The sequence below is a fragment of the Astyanax mexicanus genome, unplaced genomic scaffold (genome assembly GCF_023375975.1).
Source record: "Astyanax mexicanus isolate ESR-SI-001 unplaced genomic scaffold, AstMex3_surface scaffold_31, whole genome shotgun sequence".
Lineage (NCBI taxonomy): Eukaryota > Metazoa > Chordata > Actinopteri > Characiformes > Acestrorhamphidae > Astyanax > Astyanax mexicanus.
Genome location: NW_026040041.1, coordinates 5,999,924 through 6,014,665, shown reverse-complemented (window position 1 = coordinate 6,014,665; position 14,742 = coordinate 5,999,924). Strand labels below are relative to the sequence as shown.

Sequence of the window (14,742 nt, the reverse complement as noted above, 5' to 3'; positions counted from 1 at the left end):
CTGCTGGAAAATGAAATCTGCATCTCCATAAAAGTTGTTATCAGCAGAGGGAAGCTGTAAGATATGAAGTGCTGTAAGATTTTGACTTTAGACTTGATAATAAAACACAGTGGATCAACACCAGCAGATGACATGCCTCTCTGAACCTCAGACAGTACACAGCAGGATTAGGCAGCAGACTTCTTCTGAAAGAGGAATCTGTAACTACTGTCTGTGGAGAGTCAGCAGACGAGGGAGATGTAAGGACTTTCAAATCGGTAACGAACAAAATCTCTAATTTGCTGAATTACAGCATTATACAGGAGTTTCAGTAAAGTTTCTCCAGCACTTAGGCTGGAGCAGCATTAGCATTAGCCGCTAACTGCGCTAAGCACTAGCTCTTTTGCCTTTTAGAGGCGAGAATTATCAGCCTGTAGCCTGCTGCTAACCCCAACTAGCACTGCTGGAGCAGCATTAGCATTAGCTGCTAACAGTGCTAAGCTCAACCTGCTGAATTAGAAGGGAAACATGGCAACACCCGTGTTCCTTACTAGTGTCGCATAATGTGCCTTATAATCCGGTGCTCCTTATGTATGAATTCTATCAGTCAGGTATTAAGGAGCAGTAAAGCCACTCCACTGAAGTACAGAGTTATACAGGAGTTTCAGTTTAGTTCTCCAGCACTTAGGCTGGAGCAGTATTAGCATTAGCCACTAACTGCGCTAAGCACTAGCTCTTTTGCCTTTTAGAGATGAGTATTATCAGCCTGTAGCCTGCTGCTAACCCCGGCTAGCACTGCTGGAGCAGCATTAGCATTAGCCGCTAACAGTGCTAAGCGAGACCAGCTGAATTAGAAGGGAAACATGGCGACACCCCTGTTCCTTACTAGTGTCGCCTTATAATTTGGTGCTCCTTATAGTGCCAAAACAAAAATAGAGTATTAGACTCTACAATGATCTTTACAGTCATTGGGGGAGGATCTGAACTGAACCTCTGACAGTATGTATTTGATTTATATATATGTGATCTATACATGCACTGAGGGGGTGGAGCTTAATCAATGGCCTATGATATGATGGGCCCAGCCTTATTGATTATACTGCTGTGTTTATGTATGTGTAATAGTATACAGTGTTTAGTAGAGTGTTTCACTGTGTAGGTTATTGATCATACAGTATGTGTTTATGTGCGTTTGTGTAGGTGTGTGTGTGGTAAGTGTGTGTCTGTGTGTGAGGTAAGTGTGCGAGCAGCAGTGAGTAGAGGAAGGTCTCTGGAGTGTGAGGAAGTGTGTTTCGTTCTGCTGTATTTTTCTCCAGTGGAGATAATTGTGCTATTTCTCACAGCACAGTGGAAGTTTGATTTACTGCCTAGTCAGGGAGTGTGTGTTGTTTGTAGGAGTGTGTGTGTGTGTGTAGGAGTGTGTAGGAGTGACTTCTTCATGGTCTTCATTAAAGTCTAAAGGGCACTTTATTAGAAACACCCCTCACTGCCTCTGTTCTCTGCAGGTTTGGGAAGATTGTATCGACGAAGGCCATCCTGGACAAGAACACCAACCAGTGTAAAGGTAAGAGCTGAGAACAGTGCTGACTCTGCTGCTCCATGCTGTTTACACACTAAACGCATGGTATGTGCAGCATTCACTGCTCTCATCTGCGCTGCACATCCCATTGAAAATCTGTGTTTTAAAGCGCAGTGGTACATTTTTTATCGTTCTGTGTTAAAGCAGAATCTTTTTACTATAGTTACTTTCTTACTCCTATACCAGACAGCTTTGACCAATCAGAGGAGACAGTGTGCTCACGTCATTTATTGGTGCACATTTTAGTGCGTTTAGGTTTTTATGCCTGTGTGAAAACAAACCAAACAGAGGGAGAAACTTTCCAATAAATAAACAAACCCATCAACTGATCTGCATCATAGAAACTAGAAACTTTCACAACTACAGGTGTGAAAACACTCTTTTATACTCAGATAATTCTAAAGTTCTAATTCAGGAAAAGTTTATCTACTCTAATCTAATTTATCATGCATTCTTTATTCAGCGCCATATGCTATGGCTTTATCTCCTGTCGAACATACAATAAAAGATATACCAGTGTTTTAATTTGAGACACCACTAATATAAATATAATTACATTTTATCTACATTTCTTACATTTATTCTTTTATTTACATTTAAATATCCACTATAAAAAATGTATAGTGTCTTAAGAAAAACAAGTGCGATTAATCCCAGTTAATAAAAAGTCACAGAATATTTTTGTGAATAATTGGATTCAATGTTTTAATCAATTGATACCACTAATTATTTCATTATTTTAAAATGTTCTGCATTGTAGATTCATTCTAAAGTCATCCAAACTATGACGAAAAACACATATGGAATTGTTTAGTAAACTAAAAAGTGTCCATCTCTGCTGGATTTTCTCAGTCAGTTTTATGATGTAGAGTCTCCTGGAATTCAGGCTTTCAGTTAACAGCTGTGCTGAACTCATCAAGAGTTAATTACTTGAATTTCTTGTCTCTTAATAAAGTGTTTGAGAGCATCAGTTAAAGTAAAGTAGTGAAGAGGTAGAGTTACAGGTATACAGTGAATAGTGAATATTTCAGTAATGTTCTAATCCAGATTATGAGAAGCAACAACTACTCAACTAAAGAACGAATTAAAAAAATATATAAAATCAACTTTGAAAGTATCCTCAAGTGCAGTCGCCAGAAAGATAGCCAAAAACGTTATTATGATGAAACTGGCACTCATCAGGACTGCCCCAGGAAAAGAAGAGTAAAGGTTCTCATATAATATATATATATATATATATATATATATATATACAGAGAGAGAGAGAGAGAGAGAGAGAGAGAGAGAGAGAGAGGCACCATCTCTATGCGAAGTATTGCCAACCACTACCATTTACATACTGAATGTTCGGTTGATTCTGACTGATTATTCTTCATCTTTTCCCCTTTTGATCTGTATAGTGGCTTTATCTCTACCTTGTTAATGTTAGTTTTTAGTGTTTTTAATCCTGGTGAACATTTGCTTTATTAAATCGTGCATTTCACTTTTTATTTTCTCAGTCCTTTGAGTGCAACAAATACAGTCACTTCCTCTGAGTAATATTTAACATTACAGTTCCTACAATAAAGCAGGGAAAACTCTTTAATACTGTTTATTATGCTTTTGGGGAAATAATATATATGCACATATTTACACACTTAAAGAAAAGAGAGTTATTATTAGAGTTAGCTGAGGGGTGAACACACACACACACACACACACACACACACACACACATACACACACACTAATTAAACAGTACTGAAACTTCAGTTGTACTTTTAATTGCTTTTCTCTGCCTCCTTAGTCACTCCAGGAGACAATTCAGGGATGGCAACACACACACACACACACACACACACACACACACACCAAAACCAATAAATGCTAGTTGTGTGTGAGGGGTTTCTCTGTATCCCGAAGGGTTGCTATGGTGTTGCTAGGTGGCTCCTAATTCTCTACTATTTCCTCCCACATGCTTCCTGTGGTGTTGTTGCTTTAATATCCCTGGTGTTCTAACTTGAAATTGTGTATTGGAATGAACTGGTTTATTAAAATAAACCGGTGTATTGGAATGAACTGGTTTATTAAAATAAACCGGTGTATTGGAATGAACTGGTTTATTAAAATAAACCGGTGTATTGGAATGAACTGGTTTATTAAAATAAACCGGTGTATTGGAATGAACTGGTTTATTAAAATAAACCGGTGTATTGGAATGAACTGGTTTATTAAAATAAACCGGTGTATTGGAATGAACTGGTTTATTAAAATAAACCGGTGTATTGGAATGAACTGTTTTATTAAAATAAACCGGTGTATTGGAATGAACTGGTTTATTAAAATAAACCGGTGTATTGGAATGAACTGGTTTATTCAAATCAACCGGTGTATTGGAATGAACTGGTTTATTAAAATAAACCGGTGTATTGGAATGAACTGGTTTATTAAAATAAACCGGTGTATTGGAATGAACTGGTTTATTAAAATAAACCGGTGTATTGGAATGAACTGGTTTATTAAAATAAACCGGTGTATTGGAATGAACTGGTTTATTAAAATAAACCGGTGTATTGGAATGAACTGGTTTATTAAAATAAACCGGTGTATTGGAATGAACTGGTTTATTAAAATAAACCGGTGTATTGGAATGAACTGGTTTATTAAAATAAACCGGTGTATTGGAATGAACTGGTTTATTAAAATAAACCGGTGTATTGGAATGAACTGGTTTATTAAAATAAACCGGTGTATTGGAATGAACTGGTTTATTAAAATAAACCGGTGTATTGGAATGAACTGGTTTATTAAAATAAGCCGGTGTATTGGAATGAACTGTTTTATTAAAATAAACCGGTGTTTTGGAATGAACTGGTTTATTAAAATAAACCGGTGTATTGGAATGAACTGGTTTATTAAAATAAACCGGTGTATTGGAATGAACTGGTTTATTAAAATAAACCGGTGTATTGGAATGAACTGTTTTATTAAAATAAACCGGTGTATTGGAATGAACTGGTTTATTAAAATAAACCGGTGTATTGGAATGAACTGGTTTATTAAAATAAACCGGTGTATTGGAATGAACTGTTTTATTAAAATAAACCGGTGTATTGGAATGAACTGGTTTATTAAAATAAACCGGTGTATTGGAATGAACTGGTTTATTAAAATAAACCGGTGTATTGGAATGAACTGGTTTATTAAAATAAACCGGTGTATTGGAATGAACTGGTTTATTAAAATAAACCGGTGTATTGGAATGAACTGGTTTATTAAAATAAACCGGTGTATTGGAATGAACTGGTTTATTAAAATAAACCGGTGTATTGGAATGAACTGGTTTATTAAAATAAACCGGTGTATTGGAATGAACTGGTTTATTAAAATAAACCGGTGTATTGGAATGAACTGGTTTATTAAAATAAGCCGGTGTATTGGAATGAACTGTTTTATTAAAATAAACCGGTGTTTTGGAATGAACTGGTTTATTAAAATAAACCGGTGTATTGGAATGAACTGGTTTATTAAAATAAACCGGTGTATTGGAATGAACTGGTTTATTAAAATAAACCGGTGTATTGGAATGAACTGTTTTATTAAAATAAACCGGTGTATTGGAATGAACTGGTTTATTAAAATAAACCGGTGTATTGGAATGAACTGGTTTATTAAAATAAACCGGTGTATTGGAATGAACTGTTTTATTAAAATAAACCGGTGTATTGGAATGAACCGTTTATTCGAATTAAATAAATCACTGTATTGGAATGAACTGGTGTGAGAGAGTGAACTGTTGTATTGAACTGGTTTATTAGAATAAACTGGTATATTGGAATTAATGAGTTTATTAGAATAAACTTGTTTATAAGAATGGTCTGGTGTATTAGTGTGAACTGGTGTATCGGAATGTAGTGATGTATTAGATAAACCATGTTTTGGAACTAAATGTTGTATTGGAATGGACTGGTGTATTAGATTGAACTGTGAACTGGTGTATTGGATTGATCTGGTTTATTAGAGTGGACTAGTGTATTGATATGAACTGTTTTATTGTAATGAACTGGTTTATTAGAATGTTATGATGTACAGGTCTGGTTGAGTGTGTGAATCTGGATTAGGTCCGGTCGGCAGTTCTGAAGCTGATCTCAGCGCTGCAGTAAAGTGTTTCTTGGGCGGAGCGTTTCCGGGTTTCCGTGATCAGAATATTCCTCGGCTCTTCCAGTGAGGGGGGTTTTACACAGCCGTTAATTTCACCTGGGAGAAAGCTGAGCGAGCGGCCGAGCGAGGAGGGGGGTGGGGGTGGGGGAGGTGAGGGTGAAATACGGCCGTTCCGGACGACCTGATGACTTAATTGGTTGTTCCACTATCTGGCCTCTGCTGGATAATATAATAAAACCATTCAATAAGAATTATTTCACAGCAGGTGAGATTTTTCCTGGGTGAAATCCAGCTGGACTGCACCACTGAGACCTGAGCTCTGAAAACAAGCGGATTCTGTAAATCAGGATTAAGAAACATTAAATCATTTAATTTATTATCTGATCAGTTGGATTACGGTGATCCTCAAAGATGGCTTAGGCTATAAGAAGATTGCTATCACCCTGAAACTAACTAAGCTACAATACGGTGATGCAAAGGTCATACAGCCATTGAGTCCAGGACATGTTGGGTCCACATGTTCAGTGTAATATCCAGAGGTTGGGTTCAAACATACAGGCGTATGAGTGCTGCCAGTATTGCTGCAAAGGTTTAAGAAGTAGGAGGTCAGTCTGCTGTTCTCAGACCACTGTATCAACTCTGTCTGCATGGTACTGTCCTAGAAGGTAGCCTCTTCTGAAGCTGATGCATAAGAAAGCCCAAGGGCATGAAGTACTGGAACCATGTCCAGAGGTATAGTAATTATGGTTTACTTCAGAAACTTTGCAATAGGGCTGCAACTAATGACAATATTAGTATTAGTTTAGTATTTGTTAGTCGATTAGTCGATTAGGCACAATTATTTTTTGTCATGCCCTCTGTTTGTATTTCCTACTGTTGAGGACAGCTAAAAATGTAGGCCCCAAGAGCAATTTTGCAGTACATTTTAATAGTTTGACAAATCTTTATCATGGGCATAGGTGAGGTTTGGAGTGTAGATCGACCAGTACACCTCTTCCTTACAACGGACCAGCTAAGAGTCCGCAACGTGAAAGATGCTCCACCAATCTGCCGATCCGCCTGTTGACCTCACGCTCCACCCTTCCCTCCCTCGAGACCAAGATCCCGAGATACTTGAACTTCTCCATCTAGGGCAACAACTTATTCCCAACCTGGAGAGAGCCTTCCACCCTTTTCCGACTGAGAACCATGGTCTCAGATTTAGAGGTTCTGATTTTCATCCCGGCCGCATCACACTGGTCCAGCAAGAGCTAAAGGTCTTGGCTAGTTGAAGCCAACAGGAACACATCATCTGCAAAAAGCAAATGTAAAATTCTAATCCACTCGAGGTTCATGCAGTAAGGTGTTATATTGATGTACGACCGCAGCACAGCAGTGCCAATATTACACCTCATAGCCCGGACCTCAAGTGTATTATTGCTTAAATGTTACATCCTTTGGTAACACATTTTTTATGAGACTAGTATTATTCATTACAAACTGTTTAACCAATGCCTCAGTTCATTATTAATTATAACATGTTTTACATGTTTTATGCATTTAACAAAGTCGGAGGTTATCATGCAGTGCTCTGCATGGTGCTGCTGTCCTGGAAGAAGCCTCTTCTGAAGCTGATGCACAAGAAAGCCTACAAACAATTGGCTGAAGACAAGCTGATTTTTGTTAATTTAAAATGAGTTTAGACATTACTTAACCATTTTACAATGTTATATTTCATTATTTTCAATTATAAATTCTGTGCTTCTCTATCAGTCTTTTGAAAACGTTGATTTTGGTGTTTTTGAGCGTGTGGTTTGATGTTTTGTGATCACTGTGGTTGAGACAGTGCTGTGATGTTCTACGTGTTCCTCACAGCGCGTTCCGGTGCTGACGGCGTGCCGGCGGCGGGTGACGGGTGTGATGATTTTGGGTGTGTGTGTTGTGTTGCGGTGGTGATGATGATGATGTTTTCATGCTGTTAGATGTAGGTGTCCTCCTGACGGTCGGGCAGATGGACGGCGGCGTCTCTGCAGCTTCCTGACGCGTCGGTTTTGTCCTTGAAAAGGATCTTTTTCTGTGTTTCTGCCAGATCTTACTCACATAACTCAACTCCTGCTGCGACTCACGAAACCGAGCCCGCTGACGCGCTCATCTTCCCAGCTCTGATTCTCCTTTATCTAGTCCTTCATTACAGACCTGCTCATCTGCCTGTACCTGCTGAGTCCCACCATGCCGTCCCTGTCCCTGTCCTGAGATCTTCTTCAAAACGAGACAAACAACAGAGAGAAGAAGCTCAAACTGGAGAATCCATTACATCAGTTTAGTTCAGAGATTTATCATGTTTAGAGGTTAATATTTATTAAGTTGGCTTGAAAAAGCAACCACCTTGAAGAGCGACACCTTAGAAACCACCACAGAAATGATAGAAACCACTTCAAAACACACCTTAATGACCAAACATTTAGATATGGTAGTAACTGCCTAGCATCAAATTAGAAACGTCATAGCAACCACTTGCAATTTTTTATTTTATTTCACCAGGCTAGTCATTAAGAACAAGTTCTTATTTACAGTAACGGCCTGGCAAGCAGCAGAAACCACTTGAGGAACAACATAAAGGCAACAAACAATCTAATAAACAGAAACATACAAAAAAAAAGAACAATAATGTTAAAACAGTCAATTAATCACAAAGCATGTGCATGTATTAGTAAAAAGCTCTTGAACACATTTTTTAAAATTGTGAAATGGGGATAAAAGCCTCTAATTTTAGAGTTTTTTGTAATGTGTTCCAGTCTTCTGCAGCAGATGATTGAAATGATAATCTGCCAGAAGTAGTATATGTTTTGGGAATTTTAAGCTGAATGGTGCTGGCAGAGCGGGTGTTGTATGTAACAGGCAGTGGTTGTATCAGGTTCTGTAGATAAGGTGGTGATTGTAGATAAGTGTAAACCAGTGTAAACTGCGACGAGTGTGTAAAGAAGGCCAACTGACCAAAGTATAAAGAGAACAGTGATGGGTTCTAGAGTGAGCATTTGTAATAAAATGAAGAGCAGAATGATACAAAGCAGCCAGCTTCTGTAGGGAACTACAGAAGTCTATAAACTGTGTCGCCATAATCAAACAGGGGCAGCAGAGTCATCTGAACCAGAGAAAGCTTGGCAGCCTGGGTAAAAGATGAGCGATTTCTGTAAAGAAAGCCGAGTATTGCCCTGACTTTTACTTGTAAATTTGTGATATGATGAGAGAAAGATAATGAGCTGTCTAGCCAGATGCCTAGATCCTTATACTTTGTAACAAGTTCCAAAACAGCTTCTTCCTTTGTCGTGATTGTGAGGGTTGAGTCATTTAAATTGCCCTTCCGATCAAACCACATAACCTTTGTCTTAGAAACCACTTAAAAACACCTTAATGACCAAATATTCAAATATGATAATAACTGCCTAGCATCCAATTATCAACACCTTAGCACCTTGCTATGGTGTTCTTAATTGGATTCTACCTGGGAGCTATTACTGCGAGATCTGAGATGGTAACAGTATAACAGATTAAGTAAATAAATCCATTATTTTTTCTGATATCATGGGTACTAAAAATAGTTTATCCTGCTTAAGTCCCCCAACTCCATCCTAAAAACTGGATAGAGCTCCATCATTCCAGAGAACACAGTTCCACAGCTTAGTACTGGGGGCTTTTCCATCCATCCATCCATCCATCCATCCCTGGAGTGAGTGACAGCTGGTGTAGTGTAAAACATCTCTTGTGCCCTCTGGTGGCTGGGTGCAATACAGGCTTGATTTAATTGGATAGTCTCGTTTTCTCATTTCTGATGGAGGTATTTGGCTCTTATGGTAAATGTGGGCGTGGTTTGTGTGGTCACATGACCTGTCTCTACTGTTCTGAGTTAAAGACTGTGGGGTTTAATGAGCTGCTGATCCACATCAACACTCTGAGCTTCTCTAATCACTAATTACAGCAAATACACTCAACACTGCACACCTCCAACACTTAATCCTGCAGCACTGTGCGTGTGTGTGTGTGTGTGTGTGTGTGTGTGTGTGTGTGTGTGTGTGTGTGTGTGTGTGTGTGTGTGTGTGTGTGTGTGTGTGCGTGTGTGTGTGTGCGTGTGTGTGTGTGTGTGTGTGAGTGTGTGTGTGTGGGAACTTTTTAATCCAGCATGAAATTTTAATTAACGCTGATGTGACCCTTTAACCACACAGATACAGAACTGTGAACTGAGAGAGAGAGAGAGAGAGAGAGAGAGAGAGATGAAGGGATGAAGAAAGAGAGAAAAAATAAGAATTTAGGTGTAGGGATGGTAGAAGGAGAAAAGAAGATAGAGAGAGTAGAGGCAAGGATGAAAAGAGAGAGAGAGAGTTTAATCCTGAAAATGAGAAAAAAATTAAAGAGTATGTAAAGAGAGTAAATGAGGAAATGCAGGAGGTAGAGAGAAAAAGAGAGAGAGAAAGAGAAGATAAGAGAGTAACAGCATAAATTTATATAAAAAAAATAAAGACAAAGAAAGAAAGCGGGTGTAGGGATTAAAACAAAGAAAAAAGAAGGCGAATAGATGGAGAGAGACAATAAGAGATAGAGAGAGGGATGAGGGACAGACATACAGTAGCGAGATGAAGATAGAGAGAGAGTGGATGCAGAAAGATGATAAAGAGAGAGAGAAAGAAAGAGAGAAAGAGTATGTAGGGAAAAAAAGAGAGAGAAATAGAAAGAAAGTGGGTGTAGGTATAGAAAAAACAGAAAAAAGAAGATATAAAGATGGAGAGAGACAAGAAGAGAGAGAGAGGGATTGTGGACAGACACACAGTAGGGAGAGGAAGATTAACTGGATGCAGGAATAAAAAGAGAGAAAGAGAGGATGACGAGAGAAAGAGCATGTAGGGATGAAGAGAGAGAGAATGAGAAAATGATGGAGGTAGAGAGACGGAGAGTGAGAATGAAGAGAGAAACAGAATGTAGGGATGAATAGGGATGAAGAGAGAGAGAAAGAATGAGAAGATGATGAAGGTAGAGAGGAAGCGAGAGAAGAGAGAAAGAGTACATAGGGATGAAGAGAGAGAGAGAATGAGAAGATGACGGAGGTAGAGAGGAGAGAGAGGGAAGAGAGAGAAAGGGGGATGGATGGATAAAGAGATGAATGGCTCATAAATAAGTCATAACTCATAAATCACAGAGTGGATTCCCCTCACAGCTACACCTGTCAGATAGAGAGAGAGAGAGAGAGAGAGAGAGAGAAAGAGAGAGAGAGAGAGAGAGAGAGAGAGAGAGAGAGAGAGAGAGAGAGAGAGAGAGAGAATAAAAAACAGGAAATGGATAAAGACAGAATGACTGATCTTTAACACTGACCACAGGAAGAACCCCTGATAGCAGGAACTCAGTCCTTCACCAGACCCTGCAGATCCTCCAGGTGGAGTTCAGTGTGGAGAAGGTCAGATGACCTTGGTACGACCTTGGCCTCTCGTCAGTCACGTTCCTCCTCCTTTAGGCTTCACTGTAATTTACGCTTTAAAACTCGGATTACTCTACACTTACTCTACTCTCACTCTTCATGCTGGTGTATCTTCACAGTGTGGAGGAGCAGGTGTGAAGCACAAATCGCTGCGCTGTTACGATAAGAACGTGCCAAAGTCAGAGCTCACCCGACTCTTAATCCTAGAACTCTAACACAGTCTGATTTGCATGGGACTTTGGGGAGCTTGATGATCATTAATGTCATTAATGTTATGGTTGATTTTCTCCTCCCATCTATGTTTTTTTCAATAGGCATGCGTTTGAAGTTAGTAATATAGATTAAGATATTTTATGGGTGTAATTTACCTGATGTATGTTATGTGTTTGTGTGTTTAAATCAGGCGCTCACATGTCTTAGGAATGGGTGATAGACCAAAGATCAAGTTCCCAGCAGCATTATTATATATATTTTTGTTAGGACATCACCTGTTAAGAATTACCTCATTTTCCAATAATATTTTCTGCTTTTTCATAGGATCATCCATTATAGCTTTTTTTACATTTATTTTATGTGATGTATAATGTTGTAGAAGTAAAGAAGGTTCCAAAAAGTTGCCATACAGTGTAAACTCAACGTTAGTGAGGGTGCTACTAATTTTAACATACACTGATCATCAGTAAATTTTACATTTCATTTAAAGTAAATCAAGGGAGCAGAGTCTGGAGGAAGAGTGGAGAGGCACACCAAGTTTCTACCAATCAGTGATGGTTTGGAGAGGCATGTCTGTCATCTGCTGGTGTTGATCCACTGTGTTTTATTATCAAGTCTAAAGTCAAAATCTTACAGCACTTCATATCTTACAGCTTCCCTCTGCTACTGACAACTTTTATACAGATGCAGGATTTCATTTTCCAGCAGGATTTGGCACACTGCCCACACTGCCAAAAGTACCAATTGGTGTATAATATAATATTCAAATTTTTGAGACACTGATTTTTGGGTTTTCATTGGCTGTAAGCTTCATAATCACCAACAATAAAAGAAATGAACACTTAAAATAGATCACTCTGTTACTAAAATAGCTTTTAATGATATTCAATGATATTTTTAGATGCATTTTTTAATCTCTCTCTCTCTCTCTCTCTCTCTCTCTCTCTCTCTCTCTCTCTCTCTCTCTCTCTCTCTCTGTCTCTCTGTCTCTCTCTCTCTCTGTATGTCTGTAGGTTATGGGTTTGTAGATTTCGACAGTCCTGCTGCTGCTCAGAAAGCCGTATCATCCCTCAAAGCTACTGGAGTTCAGGCACAGATGGCCAAGGTAGGACCCCCTCACCTACAGCCCGAGTCCCACACCTGTTCCCACGGCTCATAAAGAGTCCGGAGGAGCTGCTAACTCCGCCCACAAACATGTTCCTCACTATATAAACATGTTCTTCATTCTTTGGGCTTCTAACGAGAAAAGGCTTTACCCATACATTAACAAGAATAACTGGTAATTGTACATTTAACAGGAGGACATCTCAAAATAATGATAAAATATCTTAAAATAATGACATTTTGAGGCATAGGAGCATCGGTTCTCCCTCTCTGTGGTTCATGTAGGTTTTTCGGATTCTTCATGTCACTGGCACTTGCCTGCTAACAACTCATGTAAACGGTGTGCTTGGGTTAACCCATTACATTACATTACATTGCATTACGTTGCGCTATGTTACATTACGTTGCGTTGTGTTGTGCTACGTTACGTTACATTACATTACATTATATCACATTTGGTAGATGCTTTTTTCCAAGACAGGGGTGTTCAAACTTTTTTTTGTTGGGGGCCAGAAGGAGAAATATATTTGAAGTCACGGGCCACAGACTCTGTAATAAAACAAATAATGAAATATACCACTTTAAATAATACATTTTCCTGATTATTTCATTTACACACCATTTTACTTGATTTACTGTCTTTATATTTGACAGTGTTGTGTAAACTAAGATTTTTCAAATTGATGTTTCATTTCATGATGTCTCTTAATATTAAACTCGGCAACTTTTACACTCATTTGCCCTTTTTCTGTGCTAAAACTGAACACTCTCGCCGCTTTTAGACTCTTTGGCCCGTTTTCTGTGCTATAAATGCGCACCCTCTCTGCTTTTAGACTCTTTGGCCTGTTTTCTGCGTTAGAAATGCACACTCTGTCCGCTTTTAGACTCTTTGGCCGTTTTTCTGAGCTAGAAATGCGCACCCTCTTCACTTTTACACTCTTTGGCCCGTTTTTTGCGCTTGAAATGCGCACCCTCTTCACTTTTACACTCTTTGGCCCGTTTTTTGCACTTGAAATGCGCACCCTCTTCACTTTTACACTCTTTGGCCCGTTTTTTGCGCTTGAAATGCGCACTCTCTCCTCTTTTAGACTCTTTGGTCCGTTTTTCTGCGCTAGAAATGCACACTCTCTCTGCTTTTAGACTCTTTAGCGTTTTTTTTAGAAATGCACACTCTCTCCGCTTTTAGACTCTTTGGCCCGTTTCTGACACCTAGCGTTCAAACTTTGAATCTCACATTATAAAAACCTGCTTAACAGCAGGCCAACTTTCATCCTATTTCTAAAATACCTCGCGGGCCGCTCCAAAAAAGGAAAAGGAAAAGGGCCGCAAATGGCCCGCGGGACGTAGTTTGGACACCCCTGGTCCAAGGCGACTTGCAATAATGAGGTACATTTAGTAATACAGAACACAGAAGTTCAAGGTCAGGCCCTAAATAAGGTTAAATGGTAATAGTGGGATAGAGGGGAGGAGGGTAATTAGGAAATGAGTTTAGAGAAGTAGTTAGTTAGTTAGTTAGAGGTGTTAGGAGAGTACATGATCTCTGAAGAGCTCTGTCTTCAAGAGATTATTAAACACCTAAACCTAAGATGCATCCCCTCTAGAACTCTTCCATCTGCTCAAATTGCCCTTAAACTCTTCTCTGAGGAATACTTTGTCTGACAAGGATGTAAAACATGAATTCAATGCTTTAATTATCATGTTAGTATGATATAAATTACCACGACTGTACTCTGTTGGGTGTTTTCTTTGTACAAAATGTACAATTTCCACCTACATTTAAAAGAATATGAAATAATCTGGTGAGCTCAAAGGTCAGTTCTGCTCTGGCTGGAAATGATATTCTGTTTTGGGAAGAATAAATGTGTTTTTTTGCATCACAATGGAAGTGTGATGGAGCCCCACTGATTCCAATCTGTGCTGATCTTCCTGTTGGAGAAGTTTAAGTTTGGTTCTGATGTTGATATTAATTCTGTGGACCGGTGTAATGTGTGGACATGACATATATGAGTATATGAGGGTCTGAGGCAGTTTAAAGAACAAATAAAGTAGGTCATGCTGCTTCTCCATCAGCAGCCGGAGTCTGAGAGAGAGAGAGAGAGAGAGAGAGTACAGTAGGTCATGCTGCTTCTCCATCAGCAGCCGGAGTCTGAGAGAGAGAGAGAGAGAGTACAGTAGGTCATGAAGGAGAGAGAATGCGTACAGTTTTCACTGCTTAGTTTGGTAGAAAATTCTATGAGATGATATTATACCTGAGAACTCAAGCCTCTGGACTACGATACCCAGA

The 14,742-nt window shown here is 39.0% G+C and overlaps 1 protein-coding gene across 3 annotated transcripts in view; it reads left to right on the top strand.

Moving 5' to 3' along the window:
- Positions 1-14,742, top strand: part of LOC103033149 (RNA-binding motif, single-stranded-interacting protein 3) — a 105,741-nt gene that overhangs the window by 26,853 nt on the left and 64,146 nt on the right. For all 3 annotated transcript variants that reach the window (XM_049472906.1, XM_049472907.1, XM_049472905.1), the window contains exons 3-4: positions 1,485-1,543; positions 12,368-12,459. In XM_049472906.1, coding sequence (XP_049328863.1) covers positions 1,485-1,543; positions 12,368-12,459 — 151 coding nt within the window. The remainder of the gene's footprint in view (positions 1-1,484; positions 1,544-12,367; positions 12,460-14,742) is intronic.